Below are 16,321 nucleotides of genomic sequence, written 5' to 3' on the forward strand. Positions count from 1 at the left end.
CCTCGGGAGATCCTCTTCCACACCCTCTTAGCTCTCCCCTTTCAGAAATAGGGCAGTGGCGCCCACAGAGGACAGATGACCCTGCTTAGTGGCAGAGCTGGGACAGGGACCTAGGATCCTCGCAGACGGGCCTTTCCAAGGTGCCACTCTGTCCCCTACACAGTGACTATGAAGGACAAAGTCGCCCACAACGGCCAGAGAACGCGCATCACCAAACCCACCAACCTATCCTCCCACCTACGGTGAAGACGGACGACTCTCATTCGGGTTTCAGCGCGTCCGACACCCAGACCCTCATCTATTTCCAAATGCACGTGGACGGGGGCTTCCTCCGGTCACGTCTAGGTTGGCAAGTAGGAAATTTCCTTGGGACTGAGTCCGTGTCATGTAGGCCCATTCAAAAGTGTCTAAGCTGAAAGCAAACAGAATCATTCTATGTATCCTCAAGGTAACAGTGGGACAGGGCCCCGGGGGTGGAGGTGGAGGGGGGGCAGGGGCGGGCGTGGGGAAGGAGAGCAGGCCTGGCCTGGGAGCGCACCAGTGAAATGCTTGCTTTCAATGGGACAGGCTACACGCTGAAGCCCCAAATCAAGTCCTTCAAAGGGCAAGTACCCACGGAGACCCAAAGTGGACGTGGGAGGCCAGGATCGGGGGGGAGCAGAAGCCAAACCACCCCACTGCGGAAAGGAAACAGGGCTTTCGAGGCAGCCTCCAGGGAGGCTGAATCCGACGGTCTGGGAAGGCGATGGGAAAAGGACACACGCAGGTGTTCCAAAAGTGAGCGCTCTTGGGCCATGAGAAGGGCTTCTACGGGAAGAAATGGACGCTGAAGACAATGCCTCTGTGATCCGCACAGGGATGAGGTCTGGGGGCAGGCAGAGCTCAAAAGGAGACTCAATGCCCAGCGGAGGGCACGTGGCTATGCCCTCCCACGCGGCATCGTGGGCAGGGCTGTGTCTGAGGTGCTTGGGGAACATTCGAGTTGAATGTGAGGTCGCGCACAGCCCTAGTCGGGGACAGCTTGACCTGGGAGGCAGGAAATCGGGACTCTTTGTTTGGGCCCATCTAAGCGGGACCGACCAGCTGGCAGGAACAGCTGCAAGCGACCAGAGCTGGAAGGGGGATGGGGGGGTGGGCACCGACTCAGGCTAGGCCAACCAGCCCGCTAGGGAGCCCCATCTTCTGGGAGGGACAGTCGCCAGTGGCCCACGTGATCCCTGTGGTCTCAGTGGCAGCCAAGCTATGCCTCGCCAGGGCCTGGCCCTTGAGCAAATCAGAAGCCAGCATCAAGGGATGGCAGTGGAGACAGGATCACGTTTCTCAACCCATCGGGGGCCTGGCCCCTTGAAACAAGGTGCCTGGCCCCTTGAAACAAGGTGCCTGGCGGCAGACGGGAGTCTTTCCCGGGAACTTGAACCACGCTTTTTGAGACTTTTAGAAAAAAAGACAGACGCCGGGGACCCCGTTCCCATCCCCTCCCCCACACTTGGCCAAGGCTCCCTCTCCAGACCACCTTTGTGACATCACGTGACCAATAAAGAAGACTGCGACCTAAGTGGCTGGTTGCCCCACTACCGAGATTCTAGAATCTTGCAGACAGTATTTATTTACTGGGCATCCCCGCTCTGGTAAAAGGCATTTCTGCCCTGAGAGTTCAGTGATACGGTCTCGGATGGAGAATGCTCCCAATCTAGACTGGCTCCATGGCTAGCCAGAGTAGCAATGAGCTGTGTACAGCCACGCTGGGCCCATCGGCTGACGCAGAGCCAGCAACGTGGGTCCCCCTCTCGTGCGTCCCCGGATCCAAATGTGGATTCAAGGGAGAGTTCGGAGAAGCAGGGTGACCAAGCCGAGAGCCCAGATCCTGGCTCCCAAGACAACCCGCCACCACAGGGCCCAAACAACGGCGTGGCCAACGAGAGTACCCTTGAGCTCTCCTTCCCAAGAAAGCTCTGGAGGATGGTGGAGGATTCCACCTTCACCTCTTGAGCACTGGAATGACGAGGGAGACATGGTGATCATCAAGGAAGACCTCTTCCAGAGGGAGGCTCTTCACCGCAGAGGCGCAGACAGGATTTTCAACACAGACAGCTTGAAGACTTTCATCCGCCAACTGAACCTGTACGGATTCAGCAAAATACGCCTGACCGGCCGCTCTCCAGGGAAGAAGAGGCTGACGGGAAAGTAGAAAGCCCTTCCGTTGCCCATGTTCTCTTGTTATTCGAGCCCCTTCCAGGGAGGCCAGATGGGCCACGTGCTGAACGGGTTTCATTTCCGAGAATAACTTTCTTCAGCCACAGCCCCTGCGAGAGGACCTGCAGGTGTGCCCACAGACCCTCTCGAGAGGCCACGAGATGTCAGGTAGTGACAGTAACACCTCGACCGAGGCTCACCTCGGGGAGCTCTAGGGAGCGCACACTCCAAGGCGGGATAACCTGCCAGGAACTTAAAGAGACCTTTCCTCCATAGTCAGATAAGACCATTATGATGGACGGGGGAGGGGGGGTGGGCGGGGAGGAATGGGTATTTTCTCCCAGAATGGCTCAAGTGATTCGTTTCATTTCAGATCTACCGCAGCTCCAACTTTCAGAGAGACAAGCCTCTGCTCATCGAGAACATTCAGAGAAAAGGCAACCCGGGAGCAACCGCTCAGCCCGGGACCAGCGCAACAGCCCCAAAGAGAAAGAAGCCAGTGGCTGCTACCAGACGCTCCCCACAAATCCATTACAACAATTCCACCACCCAGAAGAAAGCCCCAAGTGCTCAGAGGCCCAGCGGTACCCAGTCTTTCCTGTTCTCTATGAGCGGTGGAGCGGGATGAGCCAGGGAAAACCATCGCCCCAGTGAGCGGGGCAGTCCGAGTGGGGAGGGCACTCCCTGGAATGTCACTTCTGTGCCCCCGGCTACCGCCGGAAGGGACGGCGCCAGGGAACTGCCCGCCAGCCCCACGGTTTACCCGGCTTATGGCTCGGAGATGTCTCTGTACAGCTGTTTCTCCCTCCTGCTGGCGGCCCTTTTAGCCACGTCCCCAAACAAGGTCCCTGAGGTGGATGAGGAGCAGGAGGGCTCCGCAGATTGCAGGCGTGCACACTGCCGTCTGCCGCAGAAGAGACGGGCCCTTCCAGCCGACACCTGGGGGAAAGCCCAGCACCTTCAGAGGTAACAACCCCTAGAAAGCTTGCTGACAAATGGCCCCAAACCCCACAGAGAAGTAAGAGATTTCCACAAAGTGAGCGACAGCCCTTCTCACTTTGCCGTCAGAGCTGTATTTAGGAGCCTGTCTTCGGACGTGAAGTGGCCGGGCAGCACGTCTAACACACACGCTTCGCGAGCCAAGGGACACTTTACAACAGGGCCAGGGTCACCTGCAAGGACAGACCGCGCCCTGTTTCTGGGCCCGCGGTCCTCGCCCGCGTGCACGAGGCCCGCCACCAGCCTTCCCTCATCGTTCGTTCCCCAGACGCACTCCAAACATCTGGGAGTTCTGACCAGGACAAAGAGGGGAAAACGCTAACCGGTACCCTCAAAACACATTTCTCTCAACCACCCAGAATCAGTAGGGCCAAAACGAGTGGCACTGCCATCTTTTCCTAAAGGTCAAAGTCCTCGAGACTCTATCGCTGAGCCCAGAGCGGCATCGCACGAGGAGAGTCCCAACCCGTCCCCGCACCAGGTGGGCACGTCTGCTTCCGTGAACAGCATGGAGCGGGCAGCGCTCCCCAGGGGAGGGCCTATTCAGACCGAACCAGACGTGCACGTCCAGGGCGTGAAGGTGAGCGGACGGTGGCACGATGAGCTGGTCGCTCCATCACCTTCCTCTCGAGAGCCCAGTCTGGTCAGGCCTCCTGCCCAAAGGGGATCAGGTGCTCGGGGATGTCCACCTGGAAGACGTCCTTCCCGCCTCTCCCGGGGACAGGCTGCAGCAGCCAGCGGGGGTTGGCAAGCGCAGTCAGGTACTTCTGCCGCAGGTTGGGCAGCAGGGCTTGATTCTCCAGCTCCGCAACCTCGTTGGGACCTAAGTTTTCTGGGCACAGCAAAGTGTCCCCAATGTCAACCAGCCCTGTGCACAAAGACAGAAACACACAGATGGAGAACAAGGTGATTCAAAGTCACGACCGCTAGAGACTAAGACCACGTCATCGAGGGGACCCGGCGAGAACTGGGTCCCTCTGGCTGAGCATCTCCCACCTGCCAACCTCGGTTCAGGGAATGCGGGGCGAGGCCGAGGGAGGGAGGGAGAGCAATGAAAAGGAGAGGTCTGGTCCTCCATGACCCCACCAAGGCCCGGGCAGCCCCCAGCCCGACCGCTGCAGGCAGCAGGTACAGTTCAGGAGGGCCCCCGGCCGCCGCTGCGGGGAGCCTACGGGCAATCAGGTCCCTGAGCGATTCACTGGGGGCCAGCGGTTGATGCGGGACCTCCCCCCCGCCGGGGGGCTTAGGGGACTTGACGCCGCGGGCAGCGGGGGTGAGGCAGGCACGTGAAGCCGGGCGGGCAGCCTGAGTTCCCAGGTCCCCTCACGCGCAGCTCTGGCTGCCATGCTGCCTCCCGCGGGCTCTGCCACGGCACACAGACACACGCGTGTACACGTGCGCGTGCACACGTACACACACGGAGACGAGCGCCACGGGCAGAGCCGGAGCCACCTCTGCCTCTCAGAGCACAAAGGGGGACTGAGGCCCAGAGGGGCGGGAGGGGACCTGGGCCCGCCGACCCCCAGCCCAGGGATCTTCCCGGCCCCTCCGAAGGTGAGGTGCCTCAGGAAAACTAACCCTAACCCCACACCGACCGGTTCAAAAGAGAACGAGGCGCCGAAGCCCCGGGTGAGACCCTGGGGGGCAGCCCCGGGGCGCGGTCGCCACTTGCCGGCTATCACTCCACGGCCGAACTTCTCCCCGTCCCGCAGCAAGGCCTGGATCTGCGTGGGGCTCATCCCCAGCCTCTCGGCCAGCAGCTCCCTCCAGGCCGCGTCCTCCCAGTCCCTGTGCGCGATGTGGACGGCCAGGGTGCGGTGCCGCTGGCCGCTCAGCACGGGCCGCCACCGCGTCTCCAGGGTCTTCACCCCATTTAAGATGAAACCCGCATAAGGCTGCCGGAAGGACAGGCAGCCGAACTTCATCTCCCAGAGCTCCCAGGGCCTCACGCAGCTGCAGAAACACAGAACCGTAATGGTCAAGGAGCCTGACGTGCCGGCCTCCGAGCTCGTGACCCGTGGGCCTGACCTCAGCCCCGTGGGCCCCCCGGGCGCCAGCCCCTTCCATATCCGTCTCCGCGCCGTCAGCCGACAGGGGGTGCTGACCGGGGGGATCCGTCCATCAGATGGAGTCCACGGGGAGCTCACAAGGGAGGCCGGGACAGCGAGAGACAGGCGTGTGGGCAATTCCACGACAGAGGGCACTGGGCCCCGGGCAGCAGAGAGGACGGAGGGAGGGCCCCTTGGCTTCACAGCCCAGTGGCCGGGCTCTGGCCCTCTCCTGGCACAGACAGGGACAGTCCTGGGCCTGGCTTCTCCCCTGTCCCCGGCCCCGCAGCTCCCTGGCCCTGCCGCTGCCCATGCTCTGCGGATCCCCCACCTTACCCCAGGGCTGCTGAGTGCAAATCCTTGGCAACCAACCTTGGCTCGGCCCTGGGGACGCCCTGGCTCTCACATGGTCCTGCCAGGTGTCTCTTCCCCGTGCCTTGGGAGCCACCCTCCTCCCACCCCTTCCTGCACCACCGCTTCCACCCCGGCCCGGAGCCCGAGAAAGGATACGTGACGGCAGGAACTATTGGCACTGGTGCGCGCTCCGTCTCCACGCCAGGACCTGGGACGGGCACCATCCAGGGATCATAGATTTCAATCCTCAAATAACCCGGGAGGTTACTGTCACCCCGCTCTGCAGCTGAGGAGGCGCCGAAGGATAGAGAGACAGCGCATGGTTCCAGGGGACCTGACTCCACGCACCCCCGTCCTCGCCTGCTTTCCTTGTACCTGGGGTGGGGGGGAAGGGTCCCCGCTCGCTGAGGACAGAGGAGCAGGGGAGCCGCGGGCCTGAATGTCAGCCGGGTCACGGCACCGCACGGAGCCTCCACTTCCACGTGGCTGTGAGGACGGGGGACAAGGCCGCAAAGGCAGCCAGCTCAGGACCTTCCAGGGCTTTCCTGCCCCGAGCAGGGCGGAGCCACATTTCTCTCCAGGGCCCATGAGGCCCCACATGATCTGGCTCCTCCCCCTGGCTGCCTGCTCTCCTCGCCCCTGGATTCATCCCCTGCAGCCATGAAGGCCTTCCTTCCATCCCTGGAACGTTCCACGTGTGCTCCTACCTCAGAGCCTTTGGAGGGTGTTAGGGGTCACACCGTGCCCCTGAAATTCACGTGCTGGAATCTCAACCCCAAGTACCTCAGGGCGTGACCCTACCTACAAAGCAAAGGTCTTCACAGGGGTGATCAAGGTCAGATGAGTTCATTAGGGTCGACCCTCCTCTAACAGGACTGATGTCCCCATAAAACGGGGCCAGTTAGAGACAGACCGGCACACAGGACAGCCAGCAAAGCCCCGGGAGTGAGGGGGGTGGGACGGGACAGATTCCCTCCGCAGCCCTCACAAGAGCCACCATCAGCGGCACCTACATCTCGGGCTTCTGGCCTCCAGAACCGCAAGGCAATACACTCTGTAGTTCAAGCCACCCAGACTGTGGGACTCTGACACGACTGCCCGGGCAAGCGATCACAGAGGGTCAGCCCTGTCCTGGATGCCTCTCCACGCGGGGGTGGGGGATGACTTCTCCGCTCACAGCACCTCGGGAACACTGCTTCACGTCTGTACGTCTCCATCTGTCCTATTTTCACTGCCCACACTGTACTGCGTCGTCGGCTGTCCCACAGGTTGCTGACTCTTCCCCCTGCCGATGGGGACTCACAGACTGCTTGGCACATTCTGCCCCTCTAGACACTCAACATGACCACACACTCGCTAACTGAAGCCCCGGGTCGGAGGAGGCCCACGTCACACGGCACACATCCCGAGATGCTGACACACGCCAGCAAACGGCCTTCTGCAAAGGCTCCCCCATGTACACTCTGCCAGCCACGGGCGAGGCTGCCGTGCCCTCACGCACTGGCGGGCCCCCGAGCATCATCATCCCGCTTAACCTCTGCCAACCTGATGGGTGACAAAGGGTCGCCCTCCTCACTGCGTTTGGGTTAGTTACGAGGGAGGCTGGCCAGTCCCTGGGGCCTGGCCGTTTCTCTGGCTCCTACTGGGGTGTGTGACTGGATCCCAGGCTTGCCCGCGGTTTCCGCCACTCAGCTTCTCAGCCAGCCCCTTCCTCACGGGCGCCACCAGATCACAACCATGGGACCCGAACCGTGTGGGCGGAATCCCTGGGGAGAATCCCTCGGGAAGAAGGGGGCTGAGTGCCCTCCTACCTCTCGACGCAGAGGGTGCCTGCTTGGCGGCCAGAGGAGAAAACACTCTTCCACTTGTCTGGGTGTATTCACCTGCACGAGGACCAGAGGGACAAGGAGAAAAGTCATCAGCCACAAGACAGCAATGCTGGCCAAGGAACCACAACGGTCTTCTCCTCGGCAGGGACCGGAGACCACCAGGACCCAGGAGGGCCCAACCGATGAGAAACACACGTGCCGGCTCCCTCAGGGTCGGTTCTGCTCATCAAGGCAACGGCCCCGTGTCCGCCCGGCTGGGTCGGGAACCCCACGATGCCTCAGCCCGCAGCACAGAAGCCCATCCCACAGGACTGACGGTGATCTTACAGCCCAGCAGCTCCCGCATCCGACAGGAGAAAACGACACTTCTCCTCACAGTGCCACGCGGGAAGGATCTGGAGAGCCCCACAGTCCGTGACCCTCAATGGACTCCTGGGTGGGCCCCACCGGGAGGGGAGCCACGGACAAGCAGCTGAGCCCCGCAGGGCAGGGAGGTGGGCTGGGCGGGGTGGGGGTGGGGGTGGGGCAGGACTGCGGGCGGCAGGTGCGTGTGGACCAGCGCATCGCGGGACACACACGTGGAAGGATGGCGGGCGGGGACGGTGGCGTTGGAGGGGACAGGAAGGTGCGGCCTCGGCCGCCCCGCGCGCGCTCCCCCGACGCAGAGCCCGGGAAGCTCCCGCCCGGAGGTACCGTCCGCGGGCGCGGCGGGTCCTGGCTCCTTGCGGGCGGGGCGAGTCGCGGGCACGCTGGGACAGCCCGGCTGCGGCCACCGGGCAGGACGGTCGTCCGCCTCGGGGAACCGGGACCGGTGACAGGTACTCGCGCCCGCAAGCGCTGACGCCCCTTATTTCCGGGGTGAACGCATGCACGTACACACGTACGCACGCACGTACGCAGGCACGCAGGTACGTAGACACGCACTTACGAACAATCGCGCATTCGCCGCAGGCTCCGGCCGCTAGGAGACAGAGTAGGAGCCGCCAGGCCATGCGGCGCACAGAAGGCCAGGCCGCTCGGAGGCTCGAGACCGGCGGCGGGGAGCGGCACCCGGAGGAGGACCAGGAAGTGGGCGGGGGCGCGGGTCGGAAGGGAAGGGGCGGGGCTGTGGCGAATAGCTGGGGAGGAGCTGGGGGAGGGGCAGGGCGGGGGTGGGAGGAACGGGGGGAGGAGTATTTGGGGCTGAAGTGTGGGAAAGAGCTGGGTGAGGAGGAGCTTCTGGAGGAGGAGGCAGAGCTGAGGAGGAGTGGGGCGGAGCTGGGGAAAAGCCGGGCACGTGCGGGGCGGGGGCGGAGCTGACAGGGATGGAGCTTGGACCCCTGGGAACCCATGGAGGGTGGGCGAGGCCAGCTCAGCTGCGGAGGCCAGGCGGTGCCCTTTTGAGTCCCTTGCCTTAGGCGTCCAGTCCGCGCCGCAACAGTCGGCAAGGGTCAAAGTGGCAGCGACCCAGGGTCCTTAGCGACCGAATCCGAGCCTCAGAATGGACCCCAGGGGACAGGGAGGCGGGGTGGGGGGGAAGATGGAGGATGGGGAGGGCCAGGGGGAGGGCGGGGAGGGGAGCGGGAGGGGGACAGGGCGGGGCCTCTGGGCTGAATGCCCAGGCCACCTCCTGTCCAAGCCACCCTGGGACTGCTGGCCGTGTCCTGAGGGACAGTCTTTATCTGGCCTTTTCTGAGGTGAGAAGAAAATTTCTCACTCGGCTTCTTGTTGCCCCTGGGACCTGGCATGTCCCAAACAAAGCCAACTTCCCCTTCGGAGCAGTTTCCTGTCCTCTTCCTCCCAGTGGGGGGGCGGGGGGCGGGGCCTCAGCCCACTCAGTGCCGCCCACCTGGCTCTGCTCCTCCTGGCTTTGCTTACCCGAAGCCCGCCCTCCCTCCCATTTCCTTGGTGACCCAGTCCTGTGTCCCTGCCTCCCAAGTGCCTGATGAGAATAAATGCTCCTCTTTCTGTCCCCACTGCTACTGGCTGACTTCAGGCCTCATGACCTAGGCCCGGTGCTGTCACCTGAGTCTCCCCACCGGCCGGGACGCCTCCTGTCTCTCCTCCCCCAGTGGGTGCCCCACAGGCCATCGGTTCCGTGTCACACCGCACATCTGTCCTCGTCAACCCCGGACTGAAAACCCTGCCAAGCACTCTCCTGGTTAAGCCCCAACACCTCCTTGGTGCCCTGGGAGGGCCTTCGAGTGGCCCCAGCTCTCCGTCCTTGTCGCCCAACACCCTGGGTGCCTGTGCTGTCCCTGCACGCTGCGCGCACACGCTCTGCGGGTCTCTACCCTTCGGCACGCGCGGTTCCCGCTCCTGGACCCCTGGTTCCTCTTGTCCTGGCAAGCTCCTGTCCTCCTCCCAGGCACAAGTGTGACGTCCCCTTCTCCACCTGCCGCGAGTGTCAGGAGCTCCCGTCCGGGGTTCTGGCAGCGCCCTGTGCCTTCCTGCTGCCTTCCTTCACTGGGCTCTTCTTCCTGCGCTGGAGCTGCTCTCCAGGAGTCCCGGGAAGACAAGGACAGGCTCTTACTCGTTCCTGGAAGCCGGGCGCCTGACACAGCTGCTGCTGAGGGGACGTTGGCTCGACAGCGCAGTGCTTTCTCTTGCAGCGAGCTGGCCTCCTGTCTCCTTGCAGAAGCCCGAGGAAACAGGAATGCCGGCCCCGAGGTGAGGAGCGGAGGGTGCCTTCGTGGATTTGAGGCCTCGGGCCTGCGGGGGACCTGAGCGATTAGCAGATCCAGCTCCCTCCATGCCCCTCCTCCCCTCCTCGGCTCCTCGCCCTAAGAGTGGTTACCAGCTGCGTCCAGACACCCCAGAACCTCGTCGGAGTGGTTTCAAATCATGAGGGAGGGTCCCGTGAATGGTGGGTGGGCTGCTGGTGTTCCAGAACTAGAAGAACTAGAACTTGCCTGGTGAGCTAGAGGCACGTGATAGGTGGCTGCTGGTTGGGGGACAGCTGTGATGGCCCTCCCTAAGGACTCCCTTCTCTGACCCTCCCCTGAGTGCTGAGAGGCGGGGAGCCCCAGGGCCCCCGGGGCGGGGGAGGTCTGGGGTAGTGGCTGCCAGGCCAGTTTGCTGCCGGATGGGCGGGCCCAGGAGGAATGGCCTGGCCGTGTTGCAGGTGGGCGTGGGACGGTGTTTGGCTGCCCCTGTGAGACGGACCCCTTTGCAACTCAGCCTTGATCTTCAGTACAGGTAAGTCAGCGCCGAGCCTTAAAACCATCTGATTTCTGACTTCCCGGTGACGGTTTCTCCACCTGCTGCTTCCCACACCCTCCAGGAGCAAGGTCCCGGCAGGAACAGGCCTTCTCTCCCTTCTGTCTGCTCATCAGGGTGTCAGCCGTGGCCTCCAGCCTGGCTGCTCCTGCCTTCCGCTGCTCGGGCTCCTGCTTCCTCCCAGCCCCTGTGACTGGGCCGCAGCCCACATCCCAGAAGGGAGTCTCCTCTTCAAGCTCCGCTTCTTCCCCAGACACGCTTCTGTCCCCGTGAGGCACCCTGTCTTCCTTCTAAGAAGTCCTCGTCGTTTGCGCCACTGCTCTTTGGGGGACGGTGCCCCGAGGACATCGCCTCCTCTCGGAGCCCAGGGCACCTGCTCTGAGTCCACTTCCCTTTCTGACCCCCCGCCCGTGGCACCAGCAGACCTCACTGTCCCTGCGACCCATCTGGGCACTTGCCTTTGCGGCTGCATCCCCTTCTGGTCCCCGGTGGCCTGGGTCCCTCCAGCCCCGCACCCCAACTGTGTCTTTGAGGCCCGGAGAGGGTTCCAGTTTGCTCCTGCTGCTCGTTTGGGGGGCACCACCGGTGTGGGACGGGCTCGACCCAGAGTCTCGGTTTCACTAGCGTCCTCCTTGGTAGGGCTGGTTTCCTCTCTGAAACGCCTTTGGCCCATCTTTCCACCGAGCTGCGTGTCTGTCCTTTTTGTGCCGAGTCGTGGGAGCTCCTTTCGGGGTCCGGGTACTAATCCCGCCCTGGTTGTTGGTGTTGCAGATGCCTCCTCTTGCCCCGTGGGGGCCGGTTTCCTCCTCTCTTTGAAGGCCAGCTTTGGACTCCGCATGCACCTACACCTTCTCCGACTTGTAAGTGCCCCACACGTCAGAGCGTGTCCCGCCGGCCCTCCAGCTGGAGGCTGCCGTCCACTCCCAGGCCCGCCCCCTGGGGCTAGTGGTCCCCGCGGAGACGGTGCCCTGGCGTCCAGCGCTCTGCCCGTGAGAAGGGGCTCCTTCTTGACTGGGTAAGTCACTCGGTCACCGCCTGGCTTTAGTTCCATGCCCTGGACTCACGCAGGCAGCTGTGCGGCTGCAGGAAGACGGCCGGCCTTGTTTTCTCTGCCCCAGCTCCCGGTTTACCTCCTGCCGCCCCACATCTGGCCTGTTTCTAAGACGTGCTCCCCTGCCCCCGCCTTCCCCTCTGTCCCCTGGGCAGCTCCTGTTGGCCGTGTCCCTCTCCACACGGCCCAGATCGAGGGGTCCAGCCTGAGAACCGCAGGTGTTTCTGATTCTGTCTTAGTGACTGGCGCTGCAGGACCTCGGGAAGAAGTTGCACACAGGGGACCCGCAGACGTGAGGAGCCACTTTGCCACCACTGCTCGGGGTGGTGCCTGCGTAGGGAACGTGGCACAGCACAGGGGGACTCCTGTGCACTTCTGGCGATGCCCCCACGTGCATTCACGTTACAGACCGTTACATCACCTTTGGCTGGGGGCGGGAGACGCTCGTCTCCACGTCTGCGGCTCCTGAGCTCTTGGGGCTACGTGCTCTTGAGCGTCCTCAGTCTCTGGGCCGATCAGCAACGACCCGAGCCCCAGGCCCTTCGCAGCTGGAGGGGGCCTTCCCGACATCAGGCCGTGGCCCAGTGAATGGGTCCAGCTTACTTGTTTGAGAGATTCAGGAGTGGGGCCGGGGTGCGGGGGTGGGGGTCTGGAGCGAGTGTTGCCATCCCGTAACCGTGGTTACAGCGCTTGGATGACAGGACTGATGTGCTCTGCATGTGGGGCCCGTTCAGCCGCCTCTTGAGTATCTGTGTGCTCTCGGTGGCGACTTTACAAAGTACGGAGAGGATGTGAAGAGGCAGGAGCGAGGGACGCCCATGAGGCGTCACCTGGAGGCAAGACGGTTCGCGGGTTCACGCCTGGGGCGTGTTTCCCCTGCTCCTTTTCTACACGTTTGTCCTTCACTCACTGCAGTGCGTGCAGGGTTACCATGGGGCCTTAACATCTTCTCACTCCCGTTAAGTGTTACCCGGGTTCTGAAGGATTCCTCGGCAGACAGCTCACTAAGCCCTGCACCTGGTTCTGGAGGATATTGGATTGCAGCCTCTCCCTGCTCAAGACCAACTGACAAATCCTCGGGAACGGCCCAGTGACAGCCTCTGCTCAGAAACCCCAGCCCAGGGGTCCTCCTGAAGCGGCTGCAGAGACAGAGTTTATTGCGTCTCCCACATCAGGGTCAAGCTGGGCCCAGTGTCCAACAGCCTCCAACTGTCTGGTTGTCCCGCTTCCCGGTGTTGGGTCACCCAGCACGGAGCCCGAGGTCCCTTTGGGAGGGGCTGGGGGGTCATTCCAGTGCCTGCTTGCCTTGGTGCTGCAGCGTCCTTCCCCCTGGGGACCCGCCAAGTCCCTGGTCTGCGGTTCCACGTCTGAGAACTGGCTCAGGGGCAGAACCTGGGCGAGGGATCATGACCTGTTCACTGGGGTGGCTGCCCTCGGCCTCCTGCCGTCTGTCCTCGCTCTTTTGAGTGTCCGTTTTAGACTGTATCTTGGTTGGTTGCCTATCCATCGAGCCCCCGGGAAGCCGTGTTGTACTGATCACCTGCCCCCCTCGGTGGGTCAGGCCTCCTGGTCAGTGGCGGTCATCGTCATAGCCCCTGGTTTCTGGCTGCTCAGTGGCGCCCCACGACCTCTGCTGCAGTCCCTGGGCGGCGGGGGAGGGCAGGGGCTCATCCGTTTCCTCCCTCACCAGGCCTGGCGCGCCTGGCCTGTGTTGTGAGGTGGCTTCGCTCTGTTTGGGGGCCTGGCAGTGGGCTGCCCACCTCTCCCCATTTTTCCTGCTCTCTCCTGCTTGTAGCGCTTCAGTTCCCACAGCAAATCGGGTTGGGCAGGGGACGTGCTTCCAGGGCGCTGGCTAACTGGCCATCTGTTAGCATCGTCGGTGTCAGCGCAGCTTGATGGGAGAGGACAGATCTGGATACCAGACATCATAAGGCAAAGCCCATTTAAGTCCGCAGACGTCCGTCCTGTGAGAGGGTCCTGGCCTGTGCAGGGACACAAGTGTCCACTCACCCTTAGGTTCCTCAGGGCTGGTGGGGGTGGGGTATCTTCCAGGCAGACATGTAAGGCACAGAGTCTGAAGCGAGGCGGAAGGAGGGGAACGTGAGGAGCGGGGAACCCCTGACTCAGAGCAAGGGCTGCGGAGGGCTTCACAGAGGAGTGCCGTCTGGGCCGGGTCTTGAAGTGAGAAGGGTCTCCTTAGCTAGGAGATGGGGGACAGGCCCCCTGGAAGGGCCAGACACATTCAGGGGACTGAGATCAGGTGCTTAGGGAGCCGGTTCATGGGAGAGGAGGCTGGGAAACTAGACTGGGTTCAACTCAGAGGCCACCCTAAAGAGTCAGGCCTGTGCCCTGCGTACAGTCGATCAATGCCCTCACTTGCAGTTTTAAAGGCAAACCACTGTGTCTCTCCCTGAGAAGAATTCATCGATGCACTCATTTGCTTAGTCAGTGATCTGACAAACTTGTGTGTGCCTCCCAGGCCAGGCAGCAGTTAGAGAAGAGGGGCACACGGGTGAGTAAGGTGTCGCTCCGTGTGCGGGTGCCTGTCCTTGCGGATCTATACACGTGCGCCTTTCTCTGCAGGCCGCCTCCTTCTCCTGGCTTGTGATGAGGTTTCCAATTCTTGTTTCTGACTTCAGAAAGAAGATTAGAGAGATGACGGTAGGTCTTTATGTTCTGAGGGTTATTGCTTGGGTGGGGGTGCAGGCGTTGGGGCCAGATTCTCCTGGTCTGCACCAGAATGTTGATTTGCCCCGTGTGGCACCCAGAGTTGCCAAGGCTGAGCGGAGTGGCTGCTGCTGCTGACCCAGAGAAAGAAGGTGTGGTGCGGGTTTGCCCAGAGCAGCTCACCGATGGCCTGAGCTGTGGCAGCCTCCAGTGCCAGGAGGAAGTAGCCATGTGGGCCCCTCACTGCCTCTGGACCTACTGCATTTGAAGGAGGAGGGCAGGCGTTGAAGACAAGACGATGTGGGAGGGTGGCCTTGGTGTGTTGCATCACCCAAGTAGAATGTTCCCAGGTGATACTCTGAGGAGGCTTTGTGAAAGGGGCCAGCTTTCTGGCTGAAATGACACTAGGGTTTGACGCTAGTAATGTGCTGCTTGCTCATTGTGCCATCTGCTGGCCAGCTCTTCCAACTTCACCTTTTTTTTGAAGTATAGTTGATTTACAATGTGTTGGTTTCTGGTGTACAGCAACTATTCTTTTTCAGAGTCTTTTCCATTGTAGTTTATTACAAGATAATGAACATAATTCCCTGTGCTATACAGTAGGACTTTGTCTACATATTTTATATATAGTAGTGTGTATCTGTTAATCCCAAGCTCCTAATTTATCCCTCCCCTCTCTTTTCCCCTTTGGTAACTTTAAGTTTGTTCTCTATGTCTGTGAGTCTGTTTCTGTTTTGTAAATAATTTCATTTGTATCATCTCTTAAGTGATATCTTAGAATATTTGTCTTTCTCTTTCTGACTTACTTCACTTAGTATGATAATCTCTAGGTCCATCCATGTTGCTGCAAATGGTATTATTTCATTATTTTCTCATGGCTGAGTAGTAGTCCATTGTGTATATATACCACATCTTCTTTATTCATTCATCTGTTGATGGACATTTAGGTTGCTTCCATATCTTCGCTATTGTAAATAGTGCTGCAATGAACGTTGGGGTGCATGTATCTTTTCAAAATAGTTTTTGTCTTTTCCAGATATATAATCAGGAGTGGGATTGCTGGATCATATGGTAGCTCTATTTTTAGTTTTTTTAGAAACCTCCATACTGTTCCTGTTCTCCATAGTGGCTGCAGCAATTTACATTCCCACTAACAGTGTAGGAGGGTTCCCTTTTCTCCACAGCCTCTCCAGCGTTTATTGTTTGTAGATTTTTTCATGATGGCCGTTCTGACCTTTTTAAGGTGATACCTCATTGTAGTTTTGATTTGCATTTCTCTAATAATTAGCGACATTGAGCATCTTTTCATGTGCCCGTTGGCCATCTGTATGTCTTCTTTGGAGAAATGTTTATTCAGGTCTTCTGCCCATTTTTTGATTGGGTTGTTTGGTTTTTTTGCAACTTCAGTTTTAATTTAAGATGGTCGGTAATACGAGCTTCCATGGCAGAAAGCTCTATGCAGTGCTTGGGCGGATGAATGTAAAAACAAGACAAGGTGCTGAAACTAATATGTCAGTACGTTGTAAAGTGTTTCTTCTTCTTTTCCTCCTCTGACCATTTCTACCTTCTTGATCTTTCTACCTTTCCCAAGGCATAGAGATGTTAGATACATAACAATGTATATTAAAACAGATTCTTAATGCTTGTTACCATGAAGATAGAGCAACTGAGTTTGCATTTTCCGTGGGTAGGGCTTATGCCGGGAGCACAGGCATTGGCAAGGGAGCCCATCGTTTGTATGCCATGGGTCCGTGCGGATGGATTACCCCCTTTTTTGAGTGGATGTGTGTCCATGTAGCTCATAGGCTGGGCCAGTGCATGGGGCACACAGAGGGGCTGCCAGTGTGCGCTCACAATGTGAATGACGTGATCCAGAGCCTGGGCTTTGGGGCCCGGGGACCTGGGTTTGGATGTCAGCTCTTCTTTTCCTGTGTAGCCTTGGCACTTACTATCTCTGTGTGTCTCTTTCCTCTCCTGAAAAC

At 60.3% G+C, this 16,321-nt stretch overlaps 2 protein-coding genes across 16 annotated transcripts in view; one reads left to right on the forward strand and one right to left on the reverse strand.

Moving 5' to 3' along the window:
* Window positions 1-3,243: 3,243 nt before the first annotated feature.
* LOC309796049 (protein EOLA1-like) lies at window positions 3,244-8,448 on the reverse strand. Of its 9 annotated transcripts, XM_082608964.1 has the most exons (7): window positions 8,117-8,264; window positions 7,406-7,477; window positions 6,302-6,395; window positions 5,970-6,080; window positions 5,751-5,880; window positions 4,865-5,145; window positions 3,244-4,060 (listed from the first exon to the last, which is right to left on the reverse strand). In XM_082608964.1, exons 5-7 carry the CDS (start codon window positions 5,816-5,818, stop codon window positions 3,837-3,839), a joined length of 573 nt encoding a protein of 190 aa, XP_082465090.1. In that variant the 5' UTR covers window positions 5,819-5,880; window positions 5,970-6,080; window positions 6,302-6,395; window positions 7,406-7,477; window positions 8,117-8,264; the 3' UTR covers window positions 3,244-3,836. The 9 variants fall into 9 exon arrangements, with proteins under 9 accessions (XP_082465090.1, XP_082465089.1, XP_082465088.1 ...); XM_082608963.1 differs by lacking the exon at window positions 6,302-6,395; XM_082608962.1 differs by lacking the exons at window positions 5,970-6,080; window positions 6,302-6,395; window positions 8,117-8,264 and adding an exon at window positions 8,352-8,448.
* Window positions 8,411-16,321, forward strand: part of LOC309796051 (uncharacterized protein) — a 93,906-nt gene continuing 85,995 nt past the window's right edge. For 4 of the 7 annotated variants that reach the window (XR_014292418.1, XR_014292420.1, XR_014292421.1 and 1 more), the window contains exons 1-3: window positions 9,014-10,072; window positions 10,527-10,600; window positions 11,393-14,333. Coding sequence is in view for 1 of the 7 variants with exons in the window: in XM_082608971.1 (XP_082465097.1) it covers window positions 8,414-8,491; window positions 10,015-10,072 (136 nt within the window). In the remaining 6 variants the exon portion in view is untranslated. Of the gene's footprint in view, window positions 8,492-9,013; window positions 10,073-10,526; window positions 10,601-11,392; window positions 14,334-16,321 lie in introns of those variants that run through there. The other 3 variants (XR_014292419.1, XR_014292423.1, XM_082608971.1) reach the window with 2 other exon arrangements.

Source organism: Mesoplodon mirus (genome assembly GCF_964341445.2).
Source record: "Mesoplodon mirus genome assembly, chromosome: X".
In the NCBI taxonomy this organism is placed as follows: Eukaryota; Metazoa; Chordata; class Mammalia; order Artiodactyla; family Ziphiidae; genus Mesoplodon; species Mesoplodon mirus.